General features: G+C 45.5%; 1 protein-coding gene across 1 annotated transcript in view; it reads left to right on the top strand.

Moving 5' to 3' along the window:
- The window catches only part of LOC147625785 (NADH dehydrogenase ubiquinone complex I, assembly factor-like protein (DUF185)), a 62,312-nt gene that overhangs the window by 37,280 nt on the left and 12,266 nt on the right, over positions 1-12,766 (top strand). Inside the window, exons 5-6 of the mRNA XM_086817362.1 lie at positions 9,171-9,414; positions 9,628-9,686. Of these exons, the coding sequence (XP_086673488.1) occupies positions 9,171-9,414; positions 9,628-9,686 (303 nt within the window). The remainder of the gene's footprint in view (positions 1-9,170; positions 9,415-9,627; positions 9,687-12,766) is intronic.

The following is a 12,766-nucleotide window of genomic DNA, read 5'->3' as shown; positions in this document are numbered from 1 at the left end:
ATTCAGTAGTTCATCAGCCACTCAGCCATCAGGAGGCTCATCAGAGTGAAGCGCATCATCCTTTGGATCATCTGGCGTTTCAGCATATCAGCCTCAGCAGCATATTCAGCAAACGCAGCCTCCTCTGGAGCATCATGCGTTTCAGCCCACCATCAGCATCAGATAAGTTAACGCATCACTTTCAGTAGCATCTTCAGTTAACGCATCTTCATCAGCAGTCGTTCTCAGCAAACGCAGCCCCATTCAGTTCAGTCCAGCCCATCAGTGCTGCGTTTCATCATCAGGACAGCATTCAGCATCATAATCAGCAGTTCATCCCGCATTTCCAGCATATAGTCAGCATATTCAGCAGCACAGATCCAGTTGGATCTCATTGTAACCGCATTCATTCATTTAATATAGCTGCACTGCATTGACACAGACTTGTCTATCTCTTGTATATCTGTTTGTCTCTTAAATATCATTAAGTGCAGTTAAGCTAGACTAAGGTTGTGATTACTACGGTCTTAATCCCTCACATGTCACATTGGTATCAGAGCGTTACAGGGTAACCAGCCTTAGAGCATGTTCATTCCAGCAGTCATTCAGTCAGTCATCATTTTTATCGCTTCCGCACAGTTAAACCCAGTTCTCAAAATCTTGCACGCCACCCTCAGGGATTTTCCCTTAGGTCTGCATCAGTAACCCATCCATCTGCATTCTTGCACAGCATATAGGGTTGCACATGGTTTGCATAGCAGTCATCCTAGCAGTCATCTTAGCAGTCAGTCCTGCATACATGTTGCCCATGAACTCTCAGGGAAGAATGACATCCATCATCAAAGGAACACATAAGTTTTGGCTTCAATTGGCAGCAGGGAGTTTCTCTTCCACAGAAGACGGAAGTTTGCTCCAACATTCGCCTCAGGAGGTTCAAAGCTTCAGGTACGACGGAGATGGTAGGTGAAAGGTTTCCAGGAACAGGTCAGGGGTGACTCAGGTAGTTGCCATTCAGTTCCCGCAGTACATAGAGTTTTGGCTCAAGGATTTCACTCCTGCAGACGGCCTCAGTCCCAGCAGAAGACAGAAGGGGGCAGTGGTTCGGAGGAGAAGGATCGCAGAAGAGTCGAAGGTTGCCAGGTTTATCACCCAGCAACAGTTTAGCAGCGGGGAATGTCACGTGCACACCAGTCAGGTGTACAGTGACATGGCTTCATTCTAGCATCATTAGCATCACAGATTCATCAGGTATTTTTACCAGCATTTAATCAGCATTTTACAGGCATTTTTAGGCATTTTATGAGGCAGCCAACTGGTATTTTATGAGTATTTTATGGGGATATGAGCTGGCCGACTGCATTAGTGCTGGCCGACCAGCCCTCTCAGACACATATATATAGGCGCCTCTCCATTCAGTAGTTCATCAGCCACTCAGCCATCAGGAGGCTCATCAGAGTGAAGCGCATCATCCTTTGGATCATCTGGCGTTTCAGCATATCAGCCTCAGCAGCATATTCAGCAAACGCAGCCTCCTCTGGAGCATCATGCGTTTCAGCCCACCATCAGCATCAGATAAGTTAACGCATCACTTTCAGTAGCATCTTCAGTTAACGCATCTTCATCAGCAGTCGTTCTCAGCAAACGCAGCCCCATTCAGTTCAGTCCAGCCCATCAGTGCTGCGTTTCATCATCAGGACAGCATTCAGCATCATAATCAGCAGTTCATCCCGCATTTCCAGCATATAGTCAGCATATTCAGCAGCACAGATCCAGTTGGATCTCATTGTAACCGCATTCATTCATTTAATATAGCTGCACTGCATTGACACAGACTTGTCTATCTCTTGTATATCTGTTTGTCTCTTAAATATCATTAAGTGCAGTTAAGCTAGACTAAGGTTGTGATTACTACGGTCTTAATCCCTCACATGTCACATTGGTATCAGAGCGTTACAGGGTAACCAGCCTTAGAGCATGTTCATTCCAGCAGTCATTCAGTCAGTCATCATTTTTATCGCTTCCGCACAGTTAAACCCAGTTCTCAAAATCTTGCACGCCACCCTCAGGGATTTTCCCTTAGGTCTGCATCAGTAACCCATCCATCTGCATTCTTGCACAGCATATAGGGTTGCACATGGTTTGCATAGCAGTCATCCTAGCAGTCATCTTAGCAGTCAGTCCTGCATACATGTTGCCCATGAACTCTCAGGGAAGAATGACATCCATCATCAAAGGAACACATAAGTTTTGGCTTCAACTGGCAGCAGGGAGTTTCTCTTCCACAGAAGACGGAAGTTTGCTCCAACATTCGCCTCAGGAGGTTCAAAGCTTCAGGTACGACGGAGATGGTAGGTGAAAGGTTTCCAGGAACAGGTCAGGGGTGACTCAGGTAGTTGCCATTCAGTTCCCGCAGTACATAGAGTTTTGGCTCAAGGATTTCACTCCTGCAGACGGCCTCAGTCCCAGCAGAAGACAGAAGGGGGCAGTGGTTCGGAGGAGAAGGATCGCAGAAGAGTCGAAGGTTGCCAGGTTTATCACCCAGCAACAGTTTAGCAGCGGGGAATGTCACGTGCACACCAGTCAGGTGTACAGTGACATGGCTTCATTCTAGCATCATTAGCATCACAGATTCATCAGGTATTTTTACCAGCATTTAATCAGCATTTTACAGGCATTTTTAGGCATTTTATGAGGCAGCCAACTGGTATTTTATGAGTATTTTATGGGGATATGAGCTGGCCGACTGCATTAGTGCTGGCCGACCAGCCCTCTCAGACACATATATATAGGCGCCTCTCCATTCAGTAGTTCATCAGCCACTCAGCCATCAGGAGGCTCATCAGAGTGAAGCGCATCATCCTTTGGATCATCTGGCGTTTCAGCATATCAGCCTCAGCAGCATATTCAGCAAACGCAGCCTCCTCTGGAGCATCATGCGTTTCAGCCCACCATCAGCATCAGATAAGTTAACGCATCACTTTCAGTAGCATCTTCAGTTAACGCATCTTCATCAGCAGTCGTTCTCAGCAAACGCAGCCCCATTCAGTTCAGTCCAGCCCATCAGTGCTGCGTTTCATCATCAGGACAGCATTCAGCATCATAATCAGCAGTTCATCCCGCATTTCCAGCATATAGTCAGCATATTCAGCAGCACAGATCCAGTTGGATCTCATTGTAACCGCATTCATTCATTTAATATAGCTGCACTGCATTGACACAGACTTGTCTATCTCTTGTATATCTGTTTGTCTCTTAAATATCATTAAGTGCAGTTAAGCTAGACTAAGGTTGTGATTACTACGGTCTTAATCCCTCACATGTCACACTGTGTGTGACCAGTATTGTGCTATATGGACGGGAGCTTGTTTGCTGCCACCCGTGTATAACCAGGATCTCATCTTATCCATGGGACTGTCACTCCATGGTAGGATTGATATTTGTGCCGGGCTGTCTATGGGACTGTCACTCCATAGGAAGGCCCGTGCTAGGATGTGTGTTTTGCCTATGGGACTGTCACTCCATAGGAAAACCAGGACTTCACATTTCTGTCGCACCAGTTTTTTGCCCGACAAGAAATCCTTGTACAAGTTTCATGAAAGGGAGATTTTTACATGTGCACATGCATTTATGTTTGCATGCATAAACTTGTTTTCGCATGATTTGTTTTCGTGTGTTTGCCTGCTATGACGTGCCAATACACTTGACAGGGATGCCCCCAGTGTACCGTGGGTGTGCTGTCTGCTGACGAAATGGTGTGGCGTGTGAATAGGTGGTAAGTATTGCCCTTTTTGGCCTTTTTAAATGAAATCCTTTAAGAATTGTCAACCTTAATAATTATAAGGTTGGGTGTTCACACACATTTTAATATTGGCTGGACATTTGCTCTCATGTGGATGTCCAACATTATTAATAACATTATAGTTATTATTGCATGAGGTAATTCTTTTCCCCCACACGTGGAGGGTTAATGGGAGTGTGATTGAAGGAAAGTACCCACCTTGTTATTATCAACTGCACTCGACTGCATATATATTGTTTGTAGCCGCCTACATCTGGACCAGTTGTACCTGCTTGTTTGTACCCGCTTGCACCTATACTAGCTGCACCCGCCTGCAGTACTGTACTTGCTGCAGAAATTGTACCCGCTTGCTGTTCTTGCACTCGGCTGCTGCTGTACTGTACCTGCTGCAGAAGTGTACTTGCCTACTGCTGTATTGTACCAGCACTGTATCCACCTGTTGCAAGTGTTGTACCTGTTGCAGGATTGTTACCGCCTGCTGCAAGTGTTGTACCTGCTGCTACCTGCATCTGTATCAGTAGTACCTGTTGTATTTACTGTACCCGATGTACCTACTGTACCTGCATCTGTACAAGCAATACCTGTAGTACCTACTGTTCTTGCATCAAATCTGACAGTACTTGATGTACTTACTGTACTTGTTATACTTGCATCTGTACCAATAGTACTTGTTGTACTTGCTGTACCAGTTGTACTAGTTATACATGTTGTACTTGTTTGTACCTGCTGTTTGCACCAATTAGGAGTACATTAAAAGGGCATGATCTTCTCTCTTGAGATCTGAATTGAAATCTTTGCCAAGTACTTGCTTCTATATTTTTCAAATTTAGATAAAATTAAAGTTAAATGTTATTTTTACAAGTTTTGTGTAGACAAACATCACCCCCAGTTGCCTTCACCATGGAAGGCCACCGGGATAGTGACTTTTCCCATGATTACCCTGACCGCGCCCTCACATTTAGAGGAGCCAGTGAAGGTCATGTGGGTATGAGGAAAATTGGGAGCACTAGGTATTACTCCCTCTGCGGTGCTTCACCTTGCCAAGCTTTAGTACGGCCGTGCTTGTTGGTGCATGGTCCCGGAAGACCAATGAGGGTAGGTGTACACCCAGTGAAGGTGGGAGATTACGTGTGATTTGATCTACTCCGACAATTGATTCTTCATCGACAAAATTTTATTGTTTTTCAGTTGTACAAGAGGCCAGTCCAGTGCTTCTCGTGATTCCGATGCATTGCTTGGAAGGCACAAGCCTCTTGAAAGAGGTTATGACAGTGCTTTGATGGGACAACCATCCCGTGGAAAAGAGCCTCTGCATGAGGATGAGCCCAATGCATTGAGGGCTGAATTGGAGCACATGAAGAAGCTTTTGCAGGCAAAGGAGCAAGAGTTGAAATTTTTGCATGAAGATCCCAATGTACAAAGTGTCATTGAAGCAAGGAAAGCTGATGCTATGGTGGATATGGCCTTTGAGTCCAGGGCTCGTGAAGTGGGCAAGAAGCCAATGGAGTTGGCACTCTCCCATCTCATTGGAAAGGGTGATCTCAAAGAAGGAGAGGATGGAGAGTTAGTATTCAAGAATCCATCTCGTTTGAAGCAGGGGGACCCAACATCTCAATGGTTGAGGTCTTTTATACACAAGGAAGAGATATTAGTTACTTCTCGCCGTGCATCTACTACTCATGGGACAGGAGGCAACAAGTATGTGCATGCTGGAGCTAGTAGGTGACATGATGGCCTTGCGGATTCAAAGGATGTATATCATGGAGAGAGTGGTCGGCATGCAAGCCGAAAGACTTTGCCCATTGAGTTGTCTCGTGGTGAGACATTGAATCAGTTGGGGAGGTCACATGCATATGGGCCACAGCTTCATGATGCACATGCCACCGTGCCTCGAGAAACATCTTTGGTTGCCCATGAAGCCCATGCAGAGAGGGCTGTCCCGTTGGATAAGGGGAAGAGAAAGAGAGAAGAACATGTATCACATCCCAAAAAGCTCAAGGAGTTCAAGGTAGGGGACAAGTCCGTGAAATTTGATGCCTTTCGTGGAGAGTATGATGCCTCCAAGGTGCTTGCTTTTGTGGCATAGTTTGACATTGCTTTTAGTGATGAGGACTTCACTGAGAAGTCTAAAATTCGTTATGCAAGCATGTTCTAGAAGGGGACAGCTGCCCATTGGTGGATCACTGAAAAGACCACCAAAGATCCCATTTGCACTCGGAAAGAGTTCAAGGACAGATTTTATGCACAATTTCTGCCTCCTAATGCGGAGCAAATTCTCACCCAAAAATGGGATAGACTTGAGCAAAAAGACAATGAAAGTGTGTAGCAATATGTCAACAAATTTTGGAAAGTCTTGCTTGAGGTAACTCCCTTTATGCAACTCTCTGAAGATTGAAGGAAGAGAAAGTTTCGCTCCGGATTGCAACCAGCTTATCGTTCAAGTATCGAATTGCACCCGAAACACACTCTTCAGCAGCTCATAGCATCTGCTCTTGTTACGGAGCAATTGGTGCTTAAAATTAAGTAGGATCAAGTAGGTTCTAAGGGCAAAGAAAGGGCTGTCCCAAACCTGCAACCCAAACCTGCAAAAAGGTGAATAGCCACCTAAAAAGAGCTTTCGGGAAGCCCAAAAGGGTGGTAAAGCTGAAAGTACCCCATCCAAAGACATTGCCAAAGAAGAATAAGTTTGGCTTGACCCCTGAGCAAAGGGAGCAATATGCCAAAGAGGGGAAATGCTTTTCTTGTGGTAATAAAGAGCACATGTTTAGGCAATGCCCTACCCGCAAGCAAAAGCATGAAGACAAGCCACCAAAGGCAAATGTGCATGCCATACCCGATGTGCAGGGTACCACTGAGCATGATGGCAAAGAAAGAGTGGTATGCAAAGCTTGGGGACAAATCAAGGATCAGTCCGCTTTATTCATGTTTGATGATTGTGTAACAGATAATTTCATCTCTACACAAATGGCAGCCACCTTGGGCATAGAGATTGGGGACATGGGACTCCAAATTGAAGCAGAGGCAGCTTTTGTTGGCAAAGAGGTGCAGGTCACTCCTCTTATTGAAAAGTTGTGCATTCATATACAGGGTTATTTGGATCATGAACATTTCTTGATTGCCCCACTTAATGGATGTGATGTATTACTTGGCAAGCCTTGGCATCGTAGGCTTGAGCCCTACAAAGAATATAAAACCAACAGGATCACCTTTATGCATAGAGGCCGCATGCATGTCATTGATGCTGGCAAGGAAGGGGATTCTATCCCAGTTGTCTCTCACATCCAAATTAATAAGACAATGAAAAAGAGTCTTTCCACGTACTTGGTTTTTGTTCGTGACAAAATTGAACAAAGTAATGTGAATGTGAATGTATTGACTTAAGATAGGCTGAATTTTTTTAATGCATATAAAGATTGTTTTGCGGATGCATTGCCAAGAGAACTACCACCTATTATGGACTTTATTCATTCTGTATTTTTAAAATATTGAGGCAATTCTAGGTTTGCCTAGGTATTTATGATGGGATCCTTGGGATGAATTGGTTAATTGCAAACCGGCTAGGAGGATGGTTGTCGTATCTCACCACTCTATAGGAAACCTTGATTTTGAGTTGGGTAGTGAGTAGACTCATGGCCATTTTAGAATCTTAGCATTAGGTATTTATGATGGGATCCTTGGGATGAATTGGTTAATTGCAAATAATGCTAGTATTCACTATAACCATGGGAGTATCACTTTTAAAAATGAGCATGGCCAAGTAGTATCAGTTCCAGGGAAGACAGGTAAACCCAAGTCTAGGGTAGTCAAAGAAAAACAACTTCTTAAGGGAGCACGTAAGGGACATCAAGTTTTCCTAGTTAAACTCAATAAATCTGTTGAACCTAGTAAGGAATCAGAACTCTCTTGGCTCTCCAAGAATTCTCTAATGTCTTTCCTGACGAGCTTACAGGGTTACCTCCAGTGCCATCCAGTTGGCAAAGAACCCTGTCTTTCATGCAAAGACGAAGCATGTGGATGTGAAGTATCACTTCATCAGAGAGGTGATAGAGAACAAGCAAATTCAGCTTGTCAAGATTCATACGGATGACAACCCGGCTGATCTGTTGACAAAGAGTTTGCCTCCAGAGCGATTTGCTCATTGCAGACACTTGATGGGCATTGGATGAGGCCAGTTTCAGCCTTGATATGGTCTTGTATATTATCATGTACATGCTGATTTTTTCTTTTCCTTCATTTAAGGGCACTTTGCCTTTAAGTGGGAGGTTATTGGGGTAAAGGCATTATGCCCACCCTTATAGTGTGTACTAGCCCATAAGTTTTATAGTACATAGTACACTTAGTACTTTTAATGTACTAAGTGCACTATGTGTACTAGAGCAAATATACATGTGTGATAGGGGAGTCACACACTCATACTTGATGAGTTGACTTATCCCCACATGTCTCTCTCTCTCTCTCTCCCTTCTTCTCTGTGTATGTCTCCCACATGAAACCCTAACTCTCTCCCTTCAATGTGAAGTGTGGGGGGGGCAAGGGGCCATTTTATATGGCCCCAGATGACCAGTTGGCCTGCTGAAAAACAGCCGACAGCCATCAGATGTGCACACAACCTGCTCTCCTCCAGTCAGCCAGCAAAAAACTCCTGTTGGCCAGCTACAGGGGACAGCCTGGGGGTAGCAAAGTCAGTCGGCCAGCATCTGGATCAGCCAACAGTCACAGGACAGCCTCCCACACCAAGGAAAAACAAGGAAAAAATATGGAGAGTGGGGAAAAATGAGAAAACACCTAAATCGGGCGGGCACACCCGCAACAGAGGCTCTGGTGTAAATATACAGACAGGAGATGACTGCTAACATCAACTTGCTAGAGCTAGCCATCTAGCTCATATGGGACATATATAAGGGATCATGCCCTTCTCATCATTTCCCATCTCATTCTTGCATATTTGCTGGAGGTCATTGGCTGTTGCAATAGTCTCTTATGCTTGTGAGCACCTACGGGCTTCCCTCGTGCTCATTTTCAGCAATAATCAACTGTCTACAGCCTTCTAGAGTTTGTGCTTTTGCCTACAACCTGTGTTTTCTCTTTCTTTCAGGGACCGATTATCTTTGGTTCCTAGCAGTGTACAATCTCACGTGTGATAAATTATGCACGACATTTCTGTTTGAATTGTGATTACTTCTATTCTAGTGATTAATCAAATATTTGAGTATGCTAGGGACATTATATTTTTCTATTCTTGAGCTATTGAGCTACCATGTAGTGAGGTTGCTGAAGGGCTGCATGCTTGGGCTGATGAGCTAGTGTGCTGGCTGTACTTAAATCAGAGACCTTTCTCAAATTAATGTGAAGTGCCGATGATTGTTCTTTTTATGTGCTCACTTTTTGGCAGGGAGTTTCAAAATTCAGCGATTATGCTGATGCAATAGCAGTGCATCTCGTAGAGTGCAGTCCTACTCTGCGTGCAGTTCAACAGAAGTCACTTGGAGTTGTTCCAGAAGAGCAAGGACACAGCACAAATGTGACAGGCAATGCCCCAAGTCAAGAGACTGTGAATGCTCCCAAGAAGATGGTGAGCTCGTTTTTCAAGTCGAGCATTTCATGGCATGCTGACTTGGAACAAGTGCCTCGTGGAGGTAAGAATGATGCTGTTCTATTGTGTAGTAAGGTTGCATTCTCTTTCTTGAGCAAAATGCTTACATTTGCTTTTTAGTGGGTGGCTATCTGTCATGGGTTTACATGCATGCATGTGTGTGCACACGTGTATATTTTAGTTCAGTATCTGTTTTTATCCTTGTTTGGCTTGCCCATCTTTTTGAAACAAAAACTTTCCTGTATCCTGGTTGCAGTACCTACCATTATCATTGCCCATGAGTTTTTCGATGCGTTACCAATACATCAGTTTCAGGTACGACATAATGCCAGGTGTAAGACTCCACAATTCTTGTCACTGCCAAGTTTAGACCTGTCTTGGAAGTCTTGTATAGAGTTTACATGGTTTTGTGAAGATGTCAAATCTGTATCAAAGTGAAGGCTAAGTGAAGAGCTCTTTGCTTGTGTCTAGTCTAGTGAGGTCTAGTTGAGTCGCAATTATTTATTGAAGTCTTAACATAGAAGCAAAAGAACTGGTTTCTAGTTTGCAGAACCTTTGAAACGCCTCTTTTTGCCCATTTTTCTCTCCTTGTATTTTTGCGTTTGTCACATGTTTTCATCTTCCTCTTCCGCCTTTGTTTTGCCTCTTTTCACCCAAAATCTGCCCAAAATTTGTGCAGCCGTTTCTCCTCCCCCCATGCACACTCTCTTCCTTCCACCTTGCTGCAGCCGTTTCTTCCGATCCTCCTTGCCTTCTTCTTCTCATCTTCTGCTTCTCATTTTCTCCTCCTTTTCTTTTTTCTTCTTTGTCCTTTTCCTCCTCACCTTCTCCTTCTTTCTCCTCTTTGGTTACCAAAGCATCAACCATAAACAGGTATGTAGACTATTAAACCCTAGTCCAATAGAAGCTCTTCTCTTCTTTTAATGGACGTGGCTGCTTCAAAGATTGCTCATCTCATCTTACTTCCACCTTGTCTCATCATCTTGCTCATAGCCTCACAATAGGCAAGAAAGACTTTTCTTCTTCGGCTGCCACGTGGTTCCTCAACCAAGTCCCCCATGTTGCCCCTTTAGCTGTGTCTTACGTGTGGGTAAATTTGACCCAATACAAACTTTCTAGGGTAATAACCTTTAAAAAAAATGTTAGTACCTTTTAAATTAGACCCAATACAAAGGTCCCTCTTTCTAAGGTACTAACCTTTTTAAAAAAGGTTAGTACATTTTAAATTTGACCCAATACAAAGGTCCCTCTTTCTAGAAAGGGAAATTTTGTTAGCTGATCGTTGTGAGGCCCCCTCTCACATAGTGCATGCTCTTAGACCACTTAAATGGCTTACTATTTCCATGGCAGTATAGTATCACTTTTGTTCTCTAGACTCTTTGGGTCTTTCATAGACGTTAATGTGCCGTGCAGCTATGCTGCTGATGATCTCTCACCTCTGACTAGTCCCCGGATACCAGGGCTCTGATGATCTGTCGGGAGTGGGGACAATATCAATCCAGCAGTAAGAAAATCAGAGAAATCTGGTGCCTCCTCATAGGAGAGAGCAGGGTCAGTGACCTGGCCCCTAGGTGATGGTGCACCGTCATGTGGAGGCAAAGGATGCTCTACCAAACCTGTTGCGCTTTGGGACCCTGTGCGACTCCGTGGAATGGTTGCAATGCACACACTATGTCGGCCATCCTCCAATGGCCAACCAAGTACTGGTGGCAAGGCTGCAGTGGGCTAACTACCAGAGGAAGAGTGTGATCCTCCTTGGCCGATAGCTGTCTCACAAGTGCTTCCAAAAATCTCCGAGGATGCGGGTAGAGATGCCCTGCCCTGGGAGGACCAGCAAGCTGCCACTGCTGAGGTACCTGTATCTGGATCCTCTGACCCATCCGCACCGTGTAGTGAAAAAAGGGGGTGGTCGGGCTCTCAGGGCTGAAAGGCTCCCTCTAGATACATGTTGAGAGGTTGGCTCTCCCAAAGCCAAAGTCACCAAGGTCTGTCGTGGACCACCTTGGCCAGAGGAGGGTCAATGTGAAACTGGTGATCATGGAAACCAATAATTCTCATTTGCTGCAGAGATCCACTGCTGAAATCTCCGGTGGGAGAGAGGGTCAGCTGGGCCTACTGAGAAAATGAGTGCGGGTCCCCCATCTGAGCCGAAGACTTGTAAGGGGATATCATAGTGAGTTAAGGAGCCTAACCACTCCCAGTGAGGCACCTGTACTGATCCATGCAGGGAATGTCGATCTCCTGGAGGAGGGACTCTGGGGATGTCACGATGATGTGCAGTGGTGGTATACCTGCTCCTTGGGCGATGAAGGAGGCCGCTGTGGGGGGTGTCTCAACTACCTGACCAAGAATCATTGCAAGGACTGAGGTATTCCATGGGGAGTCTTGGGAAGCACATGCCTGTGCCAGAAGGTCTGACACAGGCGAGGATCCATGGTGCCAGCGTGCCAAGAAGAACTGCACCTCCCGTACTGGGAGTGGGCTCCGGTCAAGGATGCTCGTGGCGTGGCGAGGGTCAGGGAGTCAAACTCTATCTTCAGATAGCGCTTGCCTATGAACTGAATGTTGGTGATCTGGCCCTGGTTGCCAATTAAGGCTGCCTCAAGTAGGTCTCTAACCTATCATCATGCTGGACAGCTGCCGACAAGTTTGCCGACTAGAGTGGTGTCCTCCACAGTGGTGATAAAAGAGGCCAAAAGCTGGAATTTGTCGATAGAAAAAGTACGTCTGTGAGCTTCATCTGTGGGGGTAGACGGAGCGGTTTCTGTAAAGTCTTCCGAAAGGGAGGGAAGGGCGGGGCGGTGTGCAGGGCAGCAGATGAAGCAGGAGAACTGGAGAACCTGTTCTGCAAGGGGCCCCGAGGTGGGGGGAGAAGCTGAGCAGAAAGAGCGGGGCAAGAAAAGGGTGAAAACAAGAAGATGGAAACAGGAAAAGAAAGGGGGTGGGGTACACCCCGAGCAAGGAAAGGAGGAGGAGAAGGCGGAGGTGGGGGGTGTCACGTGCATGCCCATGCCATGGCTAATCCTCAGCATGAACAGAATCATCCCTGATTAGGACAGCAGTTAAGGCATAGCATAAAGCATCATTACCATCAGCAGTAGTAACATCATCATCATCATCATCATCAGCATCAGCATCATTACCGTCATTATCATCATCATCATCAGCATAAGAGGGCATGGGAACCCAGTTGGCAGCCATCAGGAGCATTCAGCCAGCAGTCGGCAGCCATATGGGACTCAGCCAGCCTGTCGGTTAGTGTGTGTGAAGGGCAGCTAAAGGGGCAGCATGGAAGGAAAGCACAGAAATTTATCATAATATTTTAGGATTATTTGTCCAAGTAGCAGGCCGACCAGCACCTCAAGCATATATATAAGCATAGGCCAATCATTGGC

The sequence above is a fragment of the Cibotium barometz genome, chromosome 23 (assembly GCF_041138505.1).
Source record: "Cibotium barometz isolate CiBa-2024 chromosome 23, ASM4113850v1, whole genome shotgun sequence".
NCBI lineage: Eukaryota > Viridiplantae > Streptophyta > Polypodiopsida > Cyatheales > Cibotiaceae > Cibotium > Cibotium barometz.
Note: the sequence above shows the minus strand (reverse complement) of the source record. Positions and strands in the feature narration are given on the sequence as shown.